General features: G+C 36.4%; 1 protein-coding gene across 2 annotated transcripts; it reads right to left on the bottom strand.

The window, feature by feature from the left end:
* Positions 1-12: 12 nt before the first annotated feature.
* On the bottom strand, positions 13-11,711 carry LOC125277849 (cytochrome P450 2J2-like). 2 transcript variants are annotated; one of them, XM_048206384.1, is made up of 9 exons: positions 11,407-11,711; positions 11,091-11,253; positions 4,491-4,640; positions 4,217-4,377; positions 3,951-4,127; positions 3,701-3,842; positions 3,416-3,603; positions 3,179-3,320; positions 13-1,712 (listed from the first exon to the last, which is right to left on the bottom strand). In XM_048206384.1, the coding sequence occupies exons 1-9, from the start codon at positions 11,596-11,598 to the stop codon at positions 1,537-1,539; spliced, it is 1,491 nt and encodes a 496-aa protein (XP_048062341.1). In that variant the 5' UTR covers positions 11,599-11,711; the 3' UTR covers positions 13-1,536. The 2 variants fall into 2 exon arrangements, with proteins under 2 accessions (XP_048062341.1, XP_048062342.1); XM_048206385.1 differs by lacking the exon at positions 11,091-11,253 and having other exon boundaries at positions 11,407-11,640.
* Positions 11,712-23,229: the final 11,518 nt, after the last annotated feature.

Below are 23,229 nucleotides of genomic sequence, written 5' to 3'. Positions count from 1 at the left end.
ATCAAAAGTGAATTTTTCAAACATTTAAGCATTTTTTTTATTGTGTTAGTACAACACACAAAACCACAAAGTATCCCTTTCACAACACAAAATAAGTGTTTTATAAACATTTCATTCACAGTAACTGCCATTTATAATGCTACTATCAAACTTTTGATGCGCATCGCTTTTCATTCAGTTTAATACATTTGTCTAGTATTTAATCCAACTGATCAGATTTAATCCAGGTTAATCAAATCATTAAGTAGGCCTACATCTATAGATTTCTATAGATATAGGTTCTACTTTGTTTACAATTTCAGATATGGATAATCAAATGTAATGAATTCTTTTTACATTTTAAGCAAATTATCTTAGATAACCACTATGTTCAAAGTGTGTGTGTGTGTGTGTGTGTGTGTGTGTGAGACAGGGAGATTTGCAATTTATGAATATGAACATTGAGCAGGATTATAGAGTACAGTACAATGGGGTACAAATAGAGTACAACAGAGTAAGGTCAATGACTGTATAACTTCATAATGTTCACAGATGCATCAGAAGAAGGAAGACAGGTTGCATCACATTTTACATTACAGTATGTATGTGATACTGTAAACAGATTACCATGGTAGAGATCACGTATCATTGTATGCCACATTACTTTAACTCACTCTTATAAAGGTCAACTACAGTATATATTCAGTCATATGGCACAAACACTCTCTGCCAGCAAACTCTGTTCTAGCACAAAACCTCATGGACTTGTCATACTTCATCATACCTTTTGATAACACACTGGATAGATACTATTACAATCATTATGGATTCAATTAAATAAGTTAGGTAACGTAAGTGTAAGCTCATACTGTTGTGTTTCAGTGATTAAACCAAATGTTTTTATTACATATTACAATAATCTTGTGTTTGTGATTATGTGAACTGAAAATGTGTATAACTGTAATGAAAGCATGGGATCAGGTTTTGAAAGAATGACTAGCTGTGTTATAAGTGTGATCAGTTTGGATTTTTGTATTAAGAGTTTTGATAATTTTGTAAAGAATTTTGATAATGTACACTTTGTGAAAATATTACCAAAATGAAAACAAACAAAAAACTGTAAAGACAATAAAAGCTACATTTTCCACAGAGCATTCTATATGTATACATTAGCTCAAATTATAATCTACATTATATTATTCCATATTTTCCAAACGGTTTATTGTCCAAAGCAAATTACAAAACATTTTACTGCGGGTGGGCAACTCTGGCCCTTAAGATTCACTTTTGTTGATTATTGTCTCCAACAATAATCAAACATATCTGAACAATGCAAGATAATCAAGGTCTTCAAGATTACTAGAAAGCTGTATTAGGGTTGGAGGCAGCTAAAATCTGCAGGAAAGTGAATCTAGAGTTTTAATACTTTATTTTCCAAAATGTTTTTATAGTATTTACAGTATCACAAATTTGTTTGCATTGCCTATCTAAGACCTCTAAGACCCCTAAGTGAAGAATGAAAAATAACTTCACTGTGATTAGCCTATATCAGGGCCTTTAGCGTGATACTGCACATAATTTATATGGTTTGGGACACCGAGTGGTCCCCAATCTGTAATCCAATTTGGGCTCCACACCTGCTGGTGAAGAGAAAGTGAAGCGTTGCAGCAGAGAGGAGAAAAACAGGAACAGCTCCATCCGTGCCAGCTGCTCCCCAGGACACACTCGCTTTCCTGAAATTAGATACAAAGCCACAATACCTTATGACTTGCACTTCTGCAAAGTAAATGTGGATATAACTGTATGTATTTCAATAATATTGCGGTGTGGAAAAAAAACAATTATAATATTAAATTTTAATCTGCTAATTTATCAAAGAAGCACATTTCCACCCATAAAGGGGACATGGTAATGAGAAAGTGTTAAATAATTTTGATCTAACAGAAAGATATAAAGAGGGAGGGAAATTATATTGCAATTCTGTCCCCTGACAAACTGACTTCACTAACAAAACTAGTGATTTAAAAAATAATAAGACTGGAGTACTTTCGTCAAAGAACGCAGATGTTTTGTGAGTGAACACAAAGGTTTTGTCAGAAAATTAGAAAAAAGAAGAATGCAAACATTTTGCAAATTACAAAGTTTCTTGGGGGAACGCAAAAGTTTTGTGAGCATTGAAATATAATTTTTCCTCACATCTCATATTTTTCGTATTACTATGTTCCCCTTTGGGGCTCTGTATAGCCACGTTTCCACAACAGGAACTTTCCCCAGGAACTAGGGACTTTGGGGTGGTACTCAGTGTGTTTCGACCGCAGGAACCATGGTCTAAATGAATACCCAGGTAAAAATTTCCCCCTCAGAAAGTGCCTTTCCGGAAATTTAAAGGTGGGATTTGGGTGCTGAACATACTAATTGGAATAGTTCACGCAGCATTTTGATTGGTTGACTTCATGCAGCATTATATTTCAACCACGAAGTCTGTTGCGGTAGTGCATGCAGTAAGAGTTGTTTGCTATTTGAATCAACAGTTTGTTTTGCGCAATCCTATGTCACCGGACTTAATCTTCACGGTACTTTAGATCGTGATGGAAACGCAGACAGCAACAGATCTGGGGGGGAAAAGTTCCTGGGACAAATTGTTTCAGGTAATTTCGGTGGAAAAGCGGCTTATGTTTCTGTCACACGTCCTGATTTTGCCGAGTTAGATGTGTTCCTGGGTCAACATATTTTGTTGATCCTGGAACAACATTCCTGTCCAAAAATTTTGTCCTAACACTACCCCTACCCATAAACCTAACCCTACCAATAAGTTATCCCTAAAATTAGAGGGGAATGAGAAGTGAATAACACTGATGTAGAAGCACCTAACCCTGATTGTAAGCCTAAACCTGACTTAAAATGTAAACTTGTCCCTCAAATCTGATTGGATGAATGGAATGTTGCTCCAGGATCACCAAAGATGTTGATCCAGTAAAATAAAATGGTATTGTGAGAAAGTTTATACTTTGACTGTCATGTTTGGTGCCAAGTCATATTGGTTAGGTAAAGTCACAATGTGAAATAGTTGTGAGGTACAAAGTCAGAATAAGTCAAAAACTTTTTGTAGGGCTATGGAAAAATAAGCTTGGCTATCATCACAACACTGGAAATTGTCAAAATATATCAGTCGATTTTCTAGAAAGGAGTTTTCCTGTACCTAAAGAAAAGGGTAAAAAGGCATCTCTCCTCCTAAATTTGCCCTCAGCATCCAGGAAGTGACCCGGGTTAAAAGAGTGAGGCGTCTCCCACTCGGACTCATCAAACAGCACTGATGTCAAACTGCCAATCACAGCTGTGCCCTACAGAATCAAATTGTTTATCAAGGAACAGTGGTAACTTAGCAACTTTAGTCAATCAATCAATCAATCAATCAATCAGTCATGTCCTACTGTACCTTTGGAAGGAAGTATTTTCCTATCTGAGTATCTTCCACAGTAGCACGTGGCAAATTTAATGGGGCGATATTTCCAATCCTCTGTATCTCATGAATGACAGCATTGGTGAAGGGCATGTTGTCCCTGTCTGATAAAGATGGCTGCCGTGACCCTCCCACAACACGATCAATCTCCTCCTGAACTTTGGCTGAAGATACACAGTAGAGACAGTCCAAGACAAAATTGAGAGTGTGTATATTACTTTTTATGTGCATATGAATGTCATTCCTCACATAATCTCTCACCCTGTATCTCAGGATATTTGATCATGTAGAGAAGACTCCAGTACAGAGTGGTGGAGGTGGTCTCAGTTCCCGCTACAAACAGATCCAGAGTACAGATGCACAAGTTCTCCACATCAAACCCAGCGGCTGTGTCGTCCTTAAGCTAAACAGCAGGAATGAGAGGCATTTCAGTTCAATAGCCATACATTAGTATTACCAGAGCATTTTCATGCCAGCACACTTACTGATTCCCCCTCAGAAAAGGTCTTACTTTTTCCATCTCGGCAAGGAAGCAGTCAATGTAGTCTCTTGGATTTGATGGATCAAAATTCACTCTGTGTGCATTCACCTTCTCTTTGACAAAGTCAATCACTCTCTTCCACAGAGCGGACATTTTCTTGTGTGGACCAGGCAGTCGCCGCATGAGCCATGGGAAGGAGTTGTAAAGCTAAATGAATAAGTACAAAATGCTTCAGTTGAGCAATGATGAAAGATACTAATAAAGGCAAAATTAACATGTTAAAAGAAAATGTTTACTTGAGCCCAGAAGCTTCCATCCAGAAAGACAGCTTCATTGATGTTCTTCAACAGAGACTGGAAGTCATGGTCACTGTACTCAAATCGATTCCCAAACACAAGCACACAGATCACATTTGAGACAGCATTGTTCAGCAGGATTTGAGGGTCAAAGGGTTGACCTGAAAATATTATCATAACTGTGAAGTAACCACACTATGCATCCAATTCTAAATGTTTTTAGAATAACAAGGTTAGTTTCAGTTCTTTTCATTCGACAAACTTCAATACACACCATTCTCATTTGAAAAGGCCTCATTCAGAAAGCGACATTCAAGATGGACAGATGGCTCCAGGCTTTTCTTTCCCAATCCGAAGTTTCGAAGAGTTGAGAGTGCAAATCTCCTCTGTTGCTTCCATTTATATCCACTGGCAGCAACTAAACCTGTTCGCAACACATTTAATAATACTTTCCCATTTCACAATACTCTCATAGCAATTTTACACAGACATAATATTTGGAGAGAAACTGAAAATGTTGTTCTTCTCCAGTGTTACCTCAATCTAACACTGTGTCTACACCAAACGCGACTGCTGTTACATCATGCCGCAGCAGCTTCAGGCTGTCTACACTGAATGCGACAATTCCATTCGTGTCTGATTCATATCCGAAGTAGTGTGAGGGCTCTGAGTACATCAGAAATAGTACAGGGCATCAGTTTACTGTTGGGGCATCACTGATTAGGAGCCAAGCACAGATGTGCGTTTCTTCTTCGTCTGCTCGAATCTATGACACTTGCAGAAAAGTTATGAAATTTGGCAGACAGAAGACTCACAGCAAATTTGGAGTTTCAAACCCTCTAGCGCCACCAACAGCTCAAAATTTCACTCATGTTTATGCTAACAACCTTTGAACTGTAAGGGCTAGAAACAAAATTATTTTTCCCTCTGATTCATTGGCGATTTCGACAAAGACGATTAGAGCTGTGTGCAAATAGAGTGCTGCAGTGATTACATTTTTTTAGGGCAACCTGGAAGTTAGAATCGTATAGAACTGAAATAGGGTTTTTCCACTGGCTTTTGGATTATTGCAGAAAATAAGGTCTGTGACTAACAAATGCTTCTGATTTAGACACGTTTAGCTCATTGTGATGATCTTCACAAATTAAAACAACTTCAAAAAAACAATTTTGAAGCATAAATACAATCTGCAGAAGTAAAAAGCTAAACGTAGGCTATAAACGAACTACACCACTGTTGCATGACTTCCAACAACTCTTTCAGTCTGTTTAAAAATATTTTACCTGAAAGTTTGAGTTATTATAGTTTGCAAGAGCATGATTATAAACACAATGAGGTGTGTAGATGAGTTTACCTGCTTGTCTGATTATGTAAATGTTAGCACAAAAAAAAAAAATCACAAGAGGGTATTACTGATGTATTTTAAAGGTGCTCTATGTAAGTTTTTGACTGTACTAAAGTAAAAAAATACCATAATATATTATGGCAGATATTTATTAAACATGCTGAGTTCACATACTCTTTTTTTAATGAAAACCATTGCTACAGCCAGTTATTTTACTTTGAAATTTGTGTTCAATGTCGGAATTCGCTTTGGTCTGTGCAAGACTGCACATTACCAATTTACCCAATAGTAGCCTATATGGAAGGCCAAAAGGGTCAAAAGCACATGAATTTTAACACGTCAACAACATGTTAAATACGTACATTTCACGCATTAAATACATGTTGTTTGCACGTGAAAAATCAGTGTGTTAAATATGTGTGAAATATGCGTGAAATACGTGTTAAAAATCTGTTTGAATGGGTCAGTGTCATTGGCTGCTGAAAACTTGTGTCGAACCATTTCTGTGAGCTTAAGGGGGTGTACCATTCATTTACTAGGATGCCACCATTTAACATGCTAGATCAGCTTATTCAGCCTTTTTATTTTGTTTTTTTTTATAACCTATAGAAATATTATATTTAAATTGCCGTTTATGAAAAATTAGATTTAATTTTTCCACTTATGCTCTTTTCTTTTACAACGCTGTTACCCTTACTGACAATAAAATGCGACATTATAAGCTCACTGAATCCAAGTATGCTCTCTCTCAGCCATATGACCTGCAAAGTTTTTTCTCTGGTGTGTGTTGGGGTGGGACACATAGGCTAGCTGAAGAAGATTGGTGTGACTAGAGATGATAGACCAGCAAAGTTTTGTTCTACAGAAATAGTGCGGGTTAGTCATACAGAAATACAATTTTAAACTGATAATAATGCACGAAGCTTTGTGCGTGTGTGTCAGAACATGGGAGCAGAGCGCAAGCTCAATCCAATACCATTTGTGACATGCTGGATCGAAAATATGTGAAATAAGTTATTTCTAGTAACTAATAGTAGTTCATTTAAGCCAATAGTTGACTAATCACAATTATATGAATTTAATTTCTTAACAATAGAACCGCCGGGGGTCGCTGTATACCTAAAACCGCCATGCGGGTAAATTTTACCCAAGCACATTACACCTGTTTTTATATGGCTAAAGAACATATTATTTCACTGTATTATGTCACTGTCTTCACAAAGAAGTGTCTAGAGTCATGAAATGATTATGTCTTGTCATCAACTATATTTCTGTCCTGTTGTTTTATGTTCAAGGCTCTAATCACTTTTCATAATGGTCAAGCTAAACAAGTCTGCACTGACAACGAGAATTAAAAGGAAGTAAATACATATTTGGGTGGTGTAATATTATAATTAATCATATATTAAGATAACCCATGTTATTTAAATTACTAAAATAGCCTATAGACAATAATGAACAATAATAATTATATCCAAAGTTTACTGATGCTCACTCTCTGTAACTATTGTAACAATCCTGTCCTGAAGAACAGTCTAATTTTTCTCAGAGGCTCTGGATCGCTGTCAGATGAGCCGCCAGATGCTGAGCTGACCCAGGACGCGTCACTGATCTCACCACCATCAGACTCTCCTTCACTCATGGCATTTAGGGCTTCTACCTCTTCGGCATCCATAAATCGCCGGCTTTTATTCATTGTGACTTTATTTATGAAACAGATAACCGCTAATCCAGTGAGTGAAAGGCGTTGCCTAGTAATGTACAATGTTTAAACATAAGGGGACATGAAAATGACAGTGCGAAAATACAGGCATTTTATAGCGGGTGAATTTGACCTGCGTGGCGCTTATAGGTATAAATGCCCTGTTTTATGATCTGGTTTTATCTAAACAATTTTTAACACCAAGGGATTGTAAATTACACAATTTTAGTAAAAGTCAATGACTGGGAGACTTGAATGTTTTATAGAAAACCTGTTATGTACATTTGAAAAACAGGCGCGGGTAAAATTTACCCCATGGCGGTTCTAGTGTTAAATACTGGAGAGAATAAACCATAATAACGAGCGTTTACGTAATATAGGCTATATAGCACTCAAGCGCACACATAAAGCTTGCCATAAAGAACCAGCAAAAGTAATGATTATGAATGTGACAAAAAACAGTAAGGAGACATTTTAATTGTTTATTAATAAACTAATGTTTTCTGAATCAGTCTCGGCTGCAAAGATGTTGACATTGCTGACTCTCATCATCTCCGCAGAACTGCCCTTTTGCCCTTCCATAATAGTATTTCTCCACCCCGGGTTGCCAGTTGGCGGAAAACACATGCAGCAAATTGCAGCCATGGAAGCCAGCAAACAAACTGGGTCAAAGATTGCATATTCTACCCGACCTAAAAAGCCTCAGCATCCATCTAAAAATCTCTATGAACGGGAGCATATTAAAACGCGATATGAACTCATAATAAATCGATAAATCAACTAATTATCTGACAGTGTGTAAGTCTCCACGCCTTCCCATGTCAATTGAGCTCGCTCCTGTTGTGTTTCTTCAAACTGGCATCCCGCGAGAGCATAGAGTCTGAGAAGGAGGGGGCGGGGCAAAAAATATTTTGAATTTGGGCTGCAGTACCCATTTCAACCACTAGCTGTCATTCTTACATAAAGCACCTTTAAATTGTAGAATAAAACTTAAAAATATCTTGAACTTGTGTTCACCACAGACCTTATTTCAAGCATTTAACCAAAAACCCACTGACGATGGAACCGGAAGTGCTAAAATAACTAGTTTCCAGGTTTTGGCCTACAAGAATACGTCATCCTTGCACCACTCAATTCAGAGGATGCATGCTTCGAAGGCTGCTTTCGAAGGATCAATGTGTCACTGCAGACTTTCACCCAGCAAAAAAAAATCAAGTAACCTGCCTTTAAATTTTTAAATATAAGTATTGGGTTTCAACGTACTATCTATTTTATAGATAGTTTATACTGTTTATTATATACATAACTGGACCAAGGTGAACATAGTTAGGCAGACCCTGTTTTGTTTTCAGACTGCTTAATATAAGTTTAAAAAAAGTCCAGTACAAACTTTACCAGCCCTTGTCAAAAGCATCTGTCACAGTAGCTATAGGCAACAAGAGCAATTCTCCGTAGGCTAGAATGTCCCATTTATCAGCACTCAGTTCAACCTTCACAGACTTTGAAGGAGTGGCCTTTAAAGTCTGTGTCCTTCGAAGGACGCAGCCTCTGAATTGGGACACAGCTTAGGCCTTTGCAATTATTACTGCATGACATCATTTTCTGTCATTTCTTAAAAACCTAGGCTGCATGCAAAATTGCATACTCTCTCTGTACTTATTTTGAATAAGTAATAATTTCTTTGCGACCATTAAAAATGTATGTTCTGTATGGATGTAAGTCAGACATACTGCATTCGCTATGGCATTATTATGTGACCTTCCAGCATGAGTTGCATCTAAAGTCTTCGGTTGCATCACTTCACTGCTATTCACAAATCCTCTCCCGTGGCCTTGTGGTATAGTAAAGTGTCTATTGCACTTCAGAATCTCGCTGGAAGTTGGTCAACCAGGTACTTTTTGTCTACACTTTTATGAGTACTGTGAAATCGGACATAATTTGTCACATATTGTTTTGTTTTATTTTTTTGCCTACAGTAGAGAAGTCTGTGGTTTTGGATGCAGCCCTATACTTTTCCAGCTCTTGCTAGATGATTTTGTCCTAAAAATGCTGTATTTTACGAATGCACTAGGGCACCATGCTCTGATAAGGTATAGGAACAGAGCCAATAAGTTTTTGCGTATTTTAAAGGGTTAGTTCACCCAAACATGAAAATTCTGTCATTTATTACTTACCCTCGTGCCGTTCCACACCCATAAGACCTTCGTTCATCTTCGGAACACAAATTAAGATATTTTAGTTGAAATCCGATGGCTCAGTGATGCCTGCACAGCCAGCAATGACACTTCCTCTCTCAAGATCCATAAAGGTACTAAAACATATTTAAATCAGTTCATGTGAGTACAGTGGTTCAATATTAATATTATAAAGCGACGAGAAAGTTTTTGGAGCGCCAAAAAAAAACAAAACAAAATAACGACTTATTTTGTGATGGCCGATTTCAAAACACTGTTTCATGAAGCATCGGAGCATAAATGAATCAGCGTGTCGAATCATGATTCAGATCGCGTGTCAAACTGCCAACGGCTGAAATCACGTGACTTTGGCGCTCCGAACAGCAGATTCGATACTATGGGTGCTTCTCAATATCCCTCCTCGTCTCCTCGCTCCTCCATCCTCCATCCTATGACCCGGAAACCGATCGAGCTCAGCCATCTTGAAGGACATCTCAATTCTCTAATTGCACCGCGAGGAGGTGAGGATCGAGGAGTGAGGAGGCTTCCCGAGGAGTCATGAGCGAGGATACACAGGTGCATCCTTTGCGGAAGACTTTCTCATCGAGAAACGTGACGCACGTATAAATTCACCTCCCCCTTCATATCTGTCACAATAATATAAATGTATGCTTTACTTTTACAGTTTAAATAAACTTTATACCTCATATATTTCAATGGGGCATCTTGCTTTATTAATATTTATTATAATTTTTTAAAATAACCAAACTTTATTAACATATGGATAGGTCCCTGAAGTGCAGCTGATGACGCTTTGAAGTGACGCTAAAGGGAGTGAAGATATATCATTTCACTTGATTCAATTCCTACGTCTTCGCATCTTTTCCTTGCGTCCTTCCCTCGCATCCTGAAGAGGTGGAGCTAAGACGCGAGGAAAGGAAGCAAGGAAAGGAAACGAGGATGCACAAATAAGAATTGAGAAGCACCCACTGATTCATTTATGATCTGATGCTTCCTGAAGCAGTGTTTTGAAATCGGCCATCACTAAATAAGTCGTTATTTTGTTTTTTTGGCGGACCAAAAATATTCTCGTCGCTTTATAATATTTATATTGAACCACATGAACCGATTTATATATGTTTTTAGTACCTTTATGGATCTTGAGAGAGGAAATGTCATTGCTCCCTATGGAGGCCTCACGGAGCCATCGGATTTCAACTAAAATATCTTAATTTGTGTTCCGAAGATTAACGAAGGTCTTACGGGTGTGGAACGGCATGAGGGTAAGTAATAAATGACAGAATTTTCATTTTTGGGTGAACTAACCCTTTAATGACACTGGTCTCGTTTCTTTGAGTCATACCGAGAACAAGCGTACCAAATTATGCCATATTTGGTTGAAATTGATTAATTTTGAATTTCTTTTGTTTTTCAAGTACCATTTTGACTAAAATCATCTCAAATGTCTTTAATTGCTTATGTTGCAGTTGGTCTGATGCTCCCGCAAAACTCCACATTATGCCTCTTTTTCGCGTTCGTCCCCTTTGCTACTCTCTTCTGTCGCGTCGCGCCGCTCGCGTCTGGTGTAGACAGTGTGAAGTTACAGCAAATCATAACTTCTGTATTTTTTTTTATTATATTTACAAGACTGACCTTTGTCTTCGGAAATGTCATTAATCATTGGTAACACCGGACGATCAGCGAGGTTATCACCCTGTTGTGTATAGACCTCCTTCACTCTTTTGTATCCGCTCAAAATAACAATTCTTGGTCCGAGAATTCGAATGTGTAAAATGTCTCCATATTTTTCTGCAAACTTCAAAATATAATTTGAAAATATGCTATATAGAAATAGTTTAAATAGGCTACTGCTGAAATTCAGCACACTTTTGATTTCGAATTTTGAATTAGGCTACATTACCGTCACAGATAACCAAACAAAAATACAATAAGGTTGCATTTAGCTTACCTTTGCCATCTGAAGATGAATCTTCGTATAATCGATGCGGTGAAGGTGTCCAATGATCGGTAAAGCCCATGGTCCAGGAGGAAAGTTTTTCGGCACTTTATGCCTGATATAATCACTCAACAGTAAAAACACACAAGAAAATATCAAAACAGCCTTGATATCGATCCACTCATAAAGACGCAACAGGTCCATGGTGCTGCTTTTTTTGGACTGTTAGGCAGGTTCAGTGTTTGGATTTAGGTATACAGCGAATAAATAACCCGAGATTTTTTTACGATGTTTACATGATCTACTCATTGCATTAATTTGATGTCATTGGACTGCCTTTCTTGGCACAAATTCACTTGATGCTTTAAAAGGCTATTACGTAATATGCAGAATGTTTATCTGGAGCTTTCACCTTTCCTCTCCTTATTTAGTTTTCTTCCACGTGTTGGTTGTTTAAACAAGATATCAGCAATAAAATTACAATGTACCATTTTATTTAATACATGGCTATATGCAGAATGTTCACTGGAGCTTTCACCTTTCCCCTCCTTATTTAGTTTTCTTCCACGTATTGGTTGTTTAAACAAGATATCAGCAATAAAATGATAATGTACCATTTTATTTAATACATTATGCAGAATGTTCACTGGAGCTTTCACCTTTCCCCTCCTTATTTAGTTTTCTTCCACCTGTTGGTTGTTTAAACAATATATCAGCAATGAAATTATAATCTACCGTTTTATTTACTGTTATAAGTATTTTTTAATCAAAAACGTTAGTTTGAGTTTTTGTCTTGAACAACTATAAAGACAAAAAGAAACAAAATGACAGAGCTTGTGCATTTTTTAAGGGTTATGTCTGAAATGAAATGATTTTTAAAAGTCCTTATCTAGTACTTACAAATGACTGAGAAGGTCAGGAAATGTCACTGGTCAAATAAGTGTGGAAATCCTGAAAATTTCAGAGGAATCCTGCTCATTATTTCATACTCAGACATCATATCAAATTATACATTTTATTGCAAATACAAAAATATTATACACTGCACCCATTCCAATCCACCCATTTACCACAATGAATTACTGTCAATGACCATTCCCACAATTTTCCAAAAATAAAAGGATACATTATCTCTCTACATTTCTCAGAAACACACACAATCCATAATCACATATTTGTGTGTGTTGCTAGTCTTAACGTGGCACTGCACATAATTTGTATGGTTTGGGACATCAAGTGGTTCCCATTAAATAATCGAAGTTGGGCTCCACACCTGCTGGTGAAGAGAAAGCACTGCAGCAGAGAGGAGAAAAAGAAAGAAAGAAATATTAAGCTTCTCTTTTTGCAGCACAACAATACAAAACCGTCATATCAATGTAGATTACTAAAACATTAGTTTTTTTCCCCGTCCCTATAGAGAAAGTTAAGAAGGCATCTCTTCTCCTGAATTTGCCCTCAGCATCCAGGAAGTGACACGGGTTAAAAGAGTGAGGCGTCTCCCACTCGGACTCATCAAACAGCACTGATGTCAAATTGCCAGACAACTGTGCCCTACAGATTGGTTCAATGTAGGATTTAGACAGACTATTGTAAACGTAAATAAAGAGTTCAACATGCTGTCTTATATCTTTGGTGTATTCTGTCAACAGATGCTGTTCTTCACGAGTAAAAGGATTTGTGCGCAGGTTCTGGCGTACGCATGGTTTTATAAATCTGATTTTTTTTGTGCGTACGCAAAATCTAGCTTTTGCGCGTACGTACACTTTTAGGATGAAATCTACGCAAAGTTTTATAAATGAGACCCCAGAAAGCTACTAAAGACATATTTAAAACAGTTCATGTGACTACAGTAGTTCAACCTTAATATTATAGAGACGAGAATACTTTTTGTGCGCCAAATCACACCCATTGTGTAACACCATGAAAGGCAATGAATTATGTCTTGAGGTTTACACATCTGGGGTCTCATTTATAAAACTTTGCGTAGATTTCATCCTAAAAGTGTACGTACGCGCAAAAGCTTTTTTTTTTTATAAAACCATGCGTATGCCAGAACCTGCGCACAAATCCTTTTATAAATCCCAGTCAGCGGGAAGATTGTGCGTACGTGCATCTCCACCGTGTCTCCTCCCCGAAATCACCATATATGGAGATTACGACGCCTAGTTTTACTATGCATAACCTCATCTGCATATCATTTCCATACATATTCCCATCCACGTGACACCGCGCCATCAAGGGTACAAGACAATGTAAAATATTAGATATGGATTATAAATGCCATTTGTGCCACACATTATATTGATAAAGATCATCCAATATCCTCTTTATGTTTTAGAATAAATATATCAAAATATCGATAAAAACAAAATTATATAAAATACTTAAAAGATAAAGGTTTTAGAATAGAGCTGATTCATTCATTTCCACTGGCCAAATAGTATTTTAATAGTTTTAAACAATTCAAATCAAATGTATACAGTTTTGCTGATAAGGTGAACACATCTTTTAGGAAGTTTATAGGCTATTTTTAGTGGAAACAGATAGGCCTACTTATTTATTGCAGTCGTCTGTCTCGGCGCGTCACTGACAAAGTATTTTAAAAAGAAAACATGCAAATCTTACCGTTTTCCTCATATTATATCCTTCAAATGGTAATTGTTTGAAGATCCTTCACACGACATCAACACCTTATTATTGGACCTATTCAAACTGGACAACGGACCGTTCGACCAGCAATGTCTTCCATAATATCCAAGTTAAGTGTGCATTGATCATCGTTCTCGCTAAAATATTTTGTCATACCATCTGCAGTTTAGTTTAAAGAGGAATTATTGTGCTCCCAGCGCTCCTCGCTGTCATTAAAACAGCGTGTCACAGGAAAAGTGATCGAAAGTAGCACATCTACTATCTGAATTCATATCACTTTTGTTTAAATTCTACGTAATGTAATTTCAGTGCTTATCGGCAATAGTGAAGCTAATATTAATGTAAATGTTTATCAAATGAAAACGTGTTTCCACGCGAGTTTAAATAATTATTTTATTTAGCCTATTTAAACTGTTATTGTGGACATGAACTGTGTTTATGATTATGACTCAGAATGAGGATTTAAAGTGGTTTTCCTTCATCTGCCGTCAGTCCCTCAGCTCACCATCACTGTCGCCAAACTGCTCTGTCTCCAAAATGTTCGTAGGCACGGCTCAAAGTTTGCTTAAAGGTGCGCACATTCTCCCGTCAAGTTTATTTTTATAGATCACAACCTTTGCGTGGGAATTGGCGTGCGCACGTTTCCAGCCCCGTTTTGTGCGTACGCACGCTTTATAAATGAGACCCCTGGACTTGACAAAAGTTAATAACGTAATAACTTGTTAAGGTTGTTAAGGTAATAACTTGTTAAATATGGATATTTTTCTTAGACAGACGCATTGCTTCACTTCAGAAGGCTTTTATTAACCCCCGGAAGCTGTGTGGTGTACGTTTATGATGGATGGATGGATGTACTTTCTTCAGCTTCATACTCATTGGTCCTGTTCACTGCCACTATAAAGCTCGGATACTTCAGGATATTTATTAATATAACTCAGATTGTGTTCATCAGAAAGAAGAAAGTCATATACACCTAGAATGGCTTGAGAGTGAATAAAGCTTGGGGTAATTTTCATTTTAAAGTAAACTAAGCCTTTAAAAGTATAGTTCATCCAAAAATGAAAATTATCCCATGATTTACTCACCCTCAACCTAGGTGTATATGACTCTCTTCTTTCAGACAAACACAGAGTTATATTAAAATATTGTATGTCAGTCCAAGTTACTTTCAGTTAAAACAGCTCAAACATGCATTTTAGTTTAGGACTAGCTTAAGCCTTGACTGTGAAACAGGGGTTAGTGAGTTTGATTCATACATTGATTCATGTTATATGATGCAGTTTAGCACTGCTGCAGTTCATTTTACAGTTTCCCCTACATTTTGTTGATTATTAAAGAAAATAAAACTGATTATTTGTCAAATTCAATTGACGTTTTAGTAATTTTGAAGAGTAGGAGTGAATTCATTGATTGATTGATTTAACCTGTACAACAGCCTAATGCACTGAGCACTGCTTTATAGCACAACACTCTCCAACATCAGAATGCTACTTTTAATTCTTTTAAGTCAAATTCCTAGTTAAATAAGAATGATGTCTTAGTTTTATATATCACATTGTAATTGCAAGATATGGCCAGACGTGAAGTCTACCAATAACATTAGAGCCAGGGTTGGGCAAAAATACATCAAAATGTATTTTAACCCTCTACCGCATAGTGTTGCCATATGGCAACATACACTTTGTGTTCATTTCCTTGCCACTGTCTCTTTAACAGAACATTCTCGTTTTTTTTGTTGGTAAGAGAAGACCTTAGTTTAGCCAATGATGTGCTTTGGTTAAGTCACATGACATGCAATTTTTTTCTGTGGCGCGATTTTCTGACAGACTGCCGTCTCTTGTATGTAGTTGCTGAAAGCAAATTAAAACGTCAGTAACAAACAAGGACGGTCCGGGTACGTTTTGATAGTTTGTTTTCCAATTTGAAATGAAATACGCAGAAACGAGAAAATGGTCGTTTCCCGTTTTTTCGTTTGTTAAAAAAAACCGGAAAAACGATATTTTGACTCGATTTTCGTTTTTTCGGGTCATGGATAGAAAATGGAAACGACTTCAAAACTCGTTTTCCACATGTGGGCGGTCATTACACGCCCCTTTCAGCCGATTGGTCAATCAAATCTGAGCCAGTGACGTCATCTTCAGTTCGTTCAACAAAATAACAGTCCTCTGCCGCTATATCAGTAGCTGTCATAAATCGGCTTCCTTCTGTGCAACCTAACGCGTATTTCACAGAAATATTTATTTCAGAAATGATAATCAGCACACAGACTGTTGTAATGCTGTTTGTAGTTTAAAGGCAGGGTAGGTAAGAAATTTTGTTCCAAATTTGTTTAAACTTTCTATATATATACATGCATAATTAAAATGTAAGAACTCTGATAAAAAGAGTATAAAAATCGAGTGACTCTAGACCGTTTAATCTGTATTAAACACAGCTCATTATTTCCATCCGGGACGAAACATAGGATTGGCTTAGGCGGCTGTCACTCTCTCGCAACCATGGCAACCACCCTTTTGCCACACATGACCTGCCCACTTGCGCGCGCACGTTTGATTTGGGGAATCCAAGAGGCATGGATCCTAGGAATACCAAAACAATGGCAGAGAAACAGCAAGCTAAATTCACAGTATCGGCCTATGCAGTTAGTGAAGGCAAACCAGGCAAAAAAAGGAAGACAGTAACAGTACAAGAAAAGGCAATGAACAAAAAGTCTTTGGATAAACAAAGAAATAAAACGCGAGTTAATATCGGCGTGGCTTTCCAGCGATGGCGAGAACTGAGGGAACTCAAGGGGCTGAAAAGTGACTCCTTGATGGCTTTATTTCTGCTGGACAGGTAAATCTTTCTTTTTGTATTTTGATCATACATATTTTTTTGTTTATTTTTTCATGAAGCATGTGTCATTAGCACACGTAGCTGCGTAATATAGCTAACATAACATTACTTAGCGAGCCGTAGTAGAGACGATAAATAATGATAGCTATAGTGTTGAATTGTGCATAATTTTACCCTCTGTCTAAGTCTTTTACCATGTTCACCTGCAAGTTTACCTGCACGTTTTTTTCGCCTTTGTTTTGTTTTTATATTCTCTACCTATGTTTACTGATGTCTTTATCTTGTATCTGTGTGTGTCGTACACACTTTGTTGTATGTGTGTGTTATTATTTTGTGTCTGCAATGCAGTTGTGAGTTGATATTTGAGTGTATGTTACTCTGTTGATCTGTAGAACAACGTATATGTTATGAATCTTACACGAAATTCATCTTCATCACAGTGTAAATGATGGTAATGGAAAAACGTGTATCATGCAACCTGTTTTTAGCTTTGCCTTATAGATAACTAGCTCGTTAGCGAATCAAAAAATATATATTTTAAACTTTACCAATATCAATATGCTAGCTTGATAGTGAGTACTAAAATACATCTTGTTTGTTTATCTTCATAATTTTAAAGTTATTTTTATTACATGTGATTCTGACATGATGTCACTACATGCACTGTGCTCCTTCCTCTCCGCTTGCCTCAGGTAAATAATGCGTCTTCCAGCTCAGTGGTCGGAGTCACACGTTCATGCGTTTTGGGGGCGTGGCTTTGGAAGGAGCCCAGAAGGGAGGGGGTGGAGTGAATGGAAATAATGAGCTGTCTTTAAAACAGTCGTGAGAGGTCTACAGACACTCGATTTTTATACTTTCTTTTTCAGAGTACTTACATTTTAATTATGTATTGATATATAAATAAAGTTTAAACAAATTTTGAAAAAAAGTTTTTTATACATTTTTTTGCCTACCCTGCCTTTAATATGCATAGTGAATATGCATATTTGAAACTGCACTACCCACACAGAGGAGCGGATGAAAAGCTCAAAAAAAAAAAAACTACAGGTTTTTTTTATTCTATTTTGAATAAATAGAATAAATCACAATAAATAAGTAGTGTAAGCAATTTTGAAAAACGAACAATAGCTCATCTCTCTTTATTTATTTATTTTATATAGCCTAACATTGCCTGCTGAATATAGGCTAATGTTAATAACCCTTTGGTTAAAAGATTGAGGGAATATGTAAAGATCAAACATTGAAGATCAAAATTACAGCTACATAGCTATTTTAGTTATGACAAAAATAATATATAAATGTTAAAACGAATTAATTTAAAGCTGAACTGAAACAGAAACCGGCGTTATAACTACCTCTCTAATTTGACACAAATCCAAATGTTTCAATATTCACGATTTGGAGGCTAAACTATATTTATTATTTAAACGCTTTTATTGTAGCCTACACAGACTACTTAAAATGAGCAGTATAACTTTTTATATATTTGGTTGAATGTATGTTATTTTGACAGTTAACAGGCTGTTATGTCAAGTTACTAAAACTGATGTTGTGTGTGCGTGAGGCGCCGACGCGTTCACTTGAATTTTCTCATAAAAGCGGAAACAACTTAAAATACTCAGACATTTATGGTCAAATATATGTAACACCATTCGAATCTGTGAATGGTTAAAAAGGCCTATTATTTTTGTACACTCACAATAAAAACAAAACATTGCTCGTAAAATAAACAAAGAAATTTTCGGCCGTCTCGGTTTCCTTTCTGTGAACTTCTCAAAAATGAACCGACACTCATATTGTCGCATTTTTTCCCCTTTCATTTTGGTAATATGTTAATTACTTAAGTGAAATATTTTTTTTTTTTTATTCCTTTTATATAGGCCTAATAGAATCCTTTGTAGAATCTTCCGTTCACAGAAGCGCTGCAGGTGCGTGATGATGATGAATCCTCATGTTCTGTTGTTTATTCTGCTATTTGTTCATAGGCTAAAACTAAACCCCTGGAATTTTTTAATGATTCACAGACATTTATCAAATTTCGTTTAATTCTAATTTAATATAATCTTGTCGGTTAATGAAACGATGATCGCATCAGTTGAAAGTCAGGGGGAAAAAACAGAAATTATTTTGACAAAGCAGCAATAATTTTCGTTTAGTTTAAGTTTTTCAAAACATCCACAGAACTGCATACAGTAAATTTTCCCGCTGTTTAAGCCACGAATATTTACAAAATAAAATAATTACAAAGATGATAGAAGATAATAAAATAATTACAAAGATAATAAAAGTTCTATGTTTAATATACGAGTTTTTTTGTTTTGCTGTTGTCCACTAAAGCAATTGACGCAGAATCGCCAATAGCCGTTAAATCGAAATTGAAAGTAAAATGTTCAGGGCCATTTATAGCTAATTCATTCAAAAGCGAAGGAAAGACAGAAAAAGTGAGGATAGCAAGTAAACTGTGACATATAATAATGTTCACTGTGTTCATAAAAGTGTTTAATTTAAGAGATAAAATCTGTATGGCCATTTATAAGCTAAGGAAAACTAAAAAGTCCCCCGATGGTGATACCGTTATTAGGTGTTGCCACCTAGTGCCTATTTTCTAATATGACTGCATAGTCTACTGCAAGGAATGCGTCTGCTAAATGATTGAATTTAAATGTATAAAATGTAAACAAAACATTAAAATAAGAAAAAAAATAATGAGTGCACTAGCCACTGATCTATAACAGAGAATAGTCTATCATTATGTATAGCCTATTGATCGGTGGTAGTAGCCCAAAGGATGTCATGCGCTAGGTAACATGTAGAGGCATTTACATTTTACATTTTAAAAACACAATGACAGCTTAAAAACAGACTTAATTAAATTTACCGTAGGTTTTTTTATTTTTTTTTTTTTTTTTATCTGTGCAAACATATTTCTGTGAAATACGCGTTAGGTTGCAAAGAAGAAAGCCGATTTATGACATCTACTGATGTAGCGGCAGAGGACTATTATTTTGTTGAACGAACTGAAGATGACGTCACTGGCTCAGATTTGATTGACCAATCGGCTGAAAGGGGCGTGTAATGACCACCCACATGTGGAAAACGAGTTTTGAAGTCGTGTTTCCGTTTTCTATCCGTGACCCGAAAAAAACGAAAATCGAGTCAAAATCTCGTTTTTCCGTTTTTTTTAACAAACGAAAAAACATGAAACGACCGTTTTCTCGTTTCTGCGTATTTCATTTCAAATTGGAAAACAAACTATCAAAACGTACACGGACCTTATGATAACATATTCACCACTCAACATTTTTTAAATGAAATTAGTTTTTGGTAAATCGATAAAATGTCTGTGTTGCCATATGGCAACACTGCGCAATAATGGAATGGCATTATTATAATCGGTTAGATAGCTAGCAAAGGCCAGCTGCAGTCTGTTAAGCTGTAACAATAACAACACTAATGCTAGTATGGAAGTAAATTAATGCCAAATGTTTTTGAAATAAAAAGCTTGTTGAATTGCTCTAACTGAAAAAAATTATGCATTACATTAGCTGTACTTGCATTTAGATGCACTGTATTTTTAAGGCTTGCATTTTTATGGGATGAAATTCAACACAGTCGTATATTTAAGCTGTGAATATTTCAATTTAAAATATTTCACACACATTTTCATTATTAAAAATTAAAAAATTCATATTCAGATTTCAAATTTCACTTCCAAGATATTTATTCTGTTTAAAAATACAGCCTATAAAATTCGACTAGCAATTTTCAGTCCATTTTATTTCACTTTACAAATTCGCTTCCACAAATTCAGTGGTTCAAATTCGGCAGAAAATTCAACATTTCACATCCGGGAACTGCAGGAAGAGCAGTAGAGTGCCGATGCATCATCTCTATCTGCTGTCAGTCTTCTTCACCAGCAGGTGCCGCTAGCGGCTGTTTAGGAAGACCAAAGCAACGCTAGTAAGTCATTCATTCATAAAAACGGATTTACAGAATTAGAGCAAGCGGTAAGTGAATGTGTGATGATTATCAGGGCCAGTATAAATGCAGAAAAGCTGATAAAGACACAAAAGCTGCATTTATGTTTAATTCAGTGTCTTTACGCTTACTTTCCCTGTGTAGCTACAGCTTTCTCTACAGTGAACAAGATAACGTTATTGCCCGATGCTGGTGTATAGATCAAACGTTAAATCTGAGATAGACATATATTTCTCTCTGTTGTTTAGTTTCCTTAACTTTGTATCGCAGCGCTGTGTTGTAATACTAGGGCTTCCCTCATCCGTCATAGCTGCCATCAGGACATATAAACTCTTAACACAGCTTAATGGACTCGTACAGTGATATAAAAGACCAAACTCGCACCTCATTTGTGATGTAGGTTAGACTATATAGGCTCCAAGAAAGCAGATACTGGCATAAAGTTGATTTGACGCTGAACGTTTGATTATGATATTCGCAAATTTAGGGACCGTCTCTAAAGTTACGACATTCTGTATTCACGTTTCTACCTTCTACCAAACTCTTGTAGACACACATGCACATATACATATTCAAACACACCTCACTCAAAGTACATGCATATATACTATTTTTTTTTTTTTTTTTTTACACGTTCATCACACAATTTTTTTTACTTTGTTCATTTTTTATTTTACCTGATCATAGATTATCCTGCTTATACAAATTTTAAATAAAATTTAGAAATAAAATTAACTAAGTAGAACTAATTGTGTGATGAATGTGTAAAAAAAAGAAAAAGTATATGTGCATGTACTTTGAGTTGAGTGTGTTTGAATATGTGTGTGTGTGTGTGTGTGTGTGAGAGAGAGAGAGAGAGAGAGAGAGAGAGAGAGGGTGCATCACTCTTCGACCTGGCACCTATAGATGAACACTTCACAGGTAGTTTTGGTGATTGTAAATCATTCTCATCAAATGCTACTGAGCTTTAAATTATGGCATTTTTTTGTATGATCCAATACAGTAGTGAAATACATAGCAATCTTTACATATTACTTGACAGTTTAGTTGGAAACACTTTACAGTAAGGTTCATAATGTATTAACTAATGTGAACTATCCATGAGCAACACATTTGTTGTTGTATTTGTTAATCTTTGTTAACGTTAATAAAAATACAGCAGTTCATTGTTCATGTTACTTCACTGTGCATTAACTAAAGTTGACAAATACAACTCTTGATTTTAATAATGTATTAGTAAATGCTGGAATTAACATTACCAAAGATTAGTAAGTGCTGTAGAAGTGCAGTTCATTGTTCGTTCATATCAACTATTTAATATAAAGTGTTACCTTTTATTTTAATAAACATCAAAAATCTAAAAGGTTTGCATTATACCTGACACCTAGATGAACAATTTACAGTTGGTTTTGTGACTAAGTCATTCTCTTTAAATGCTATTGAAGGTAGAAACGTGAATACAGAATGTTGTAACTTTAGAGACAGTCCCTAAATTTGCGAATATCATAATCAAACGTTCAGCGTCAAATCAACTTAATGCCAGTATCTGCTTTCTTGGAGCCTATATAGTCTAACCTACATCACAAATGAGGTGCGAGTTTGGTCTTTTATATCACTGTACGAGTCCATTAAGCTGTGTTAAGAGTTTATATGTCCTGATGGCAGCTATGACGGATGAGGGAAGCATATGCGCCGATCCCGTGGGTGCTCGGGGACTGGAGCACCCACGGAAATGGTCGAGCACCCACGGAAATATACGAGATATTCTCCATTGATTTTAAACAATAGAAAATCAATTGGAGCTTTCAGGCACTATCCAAACCCTTTTTTATAGTTTAATAAGACCGTTTATATGGGAATATTTTAATGGCAAACGTCGAGAGCGCATCCAAGTGATGCGCGAGCACAAATGGCTCTTCTCTCGATCAGATACATGAGCGCGCTCAAACACTCCTTGCATCAGATATCAGCGAGAGCATGACTCGCGACAACGCTCGTGAAAAGAATGTGCTTTTTGGGTCGAAATTGTCATATTGCTGCACAGATATAATGCAAATAAAACATCAAGTTGACGTTGATTTGAGTTAAATAAGAAGCGAACTAGCGCTGAAACGTGTTGTTTTTGAAATCATGCGTGGCTCGCTCGTGTAAGTTAGTCTTCTGACATACGCGTCAATCTATCGCTTGACTCTTCTTTCCAGGGAAATCATTAACAAAATGCACACAGACATGTCCCTGCTCTTGATATACAAACATTAATTAACTTCTTTGAACTTTATGAGAGAAAAAAAAAACGATATGAGGGTAGATTCGAACCACTGATAATTAGAGCACGGCTGGTCTTCTGACTGTATTAACAACATTTCTACCACT

The sequence above is a fragment of the Megalobrama amblycephala genome, linkage group LG11, assembly GCF_018812025.1.
Source record: "Megalobrama amblycephala isolate DHTTF-2021 linkage group LG11, ASM1881202v1, whole genome shotgun sequence".
In the NCBI taxonomy this organism is placed as follows: domain Eukaryota; kingdom Metazoa; phylum Chordata; class Actinopteri; order Cypriniformes; family Xenocyprididae; genus Megalobrama; species Megalobrama amblycephala.
The sequence above is the reverse complement of the archived record's forward strand: the minus strand, read 5'-3'. Positions and strand labels throughout refer to the sequence as shown.

Coding starts and splice junctions, on each gene's coding strand:
- LOC125277849 (XM_048206384.1), bottom strand. CDS start 11,598: ATGGACCTGTTGCGTCTTTATGAGTGGATCGATATCAAGGCTGTTTTG. Junction 4,641..11,090: donor TGACATTTCCGAAGACAAAG/GTCAGTCTTGTA, acceptor TGTTGCGAACAG/GTTTAGTTGCTGCCAGTGGA. Junction 3,604..3,700: donor CAAATATCCTGAGATACAGG/GTGAGAGATTAT, acceptor GTGTATCTTCAG/CCAAAGTTCAGGAGGAGATT.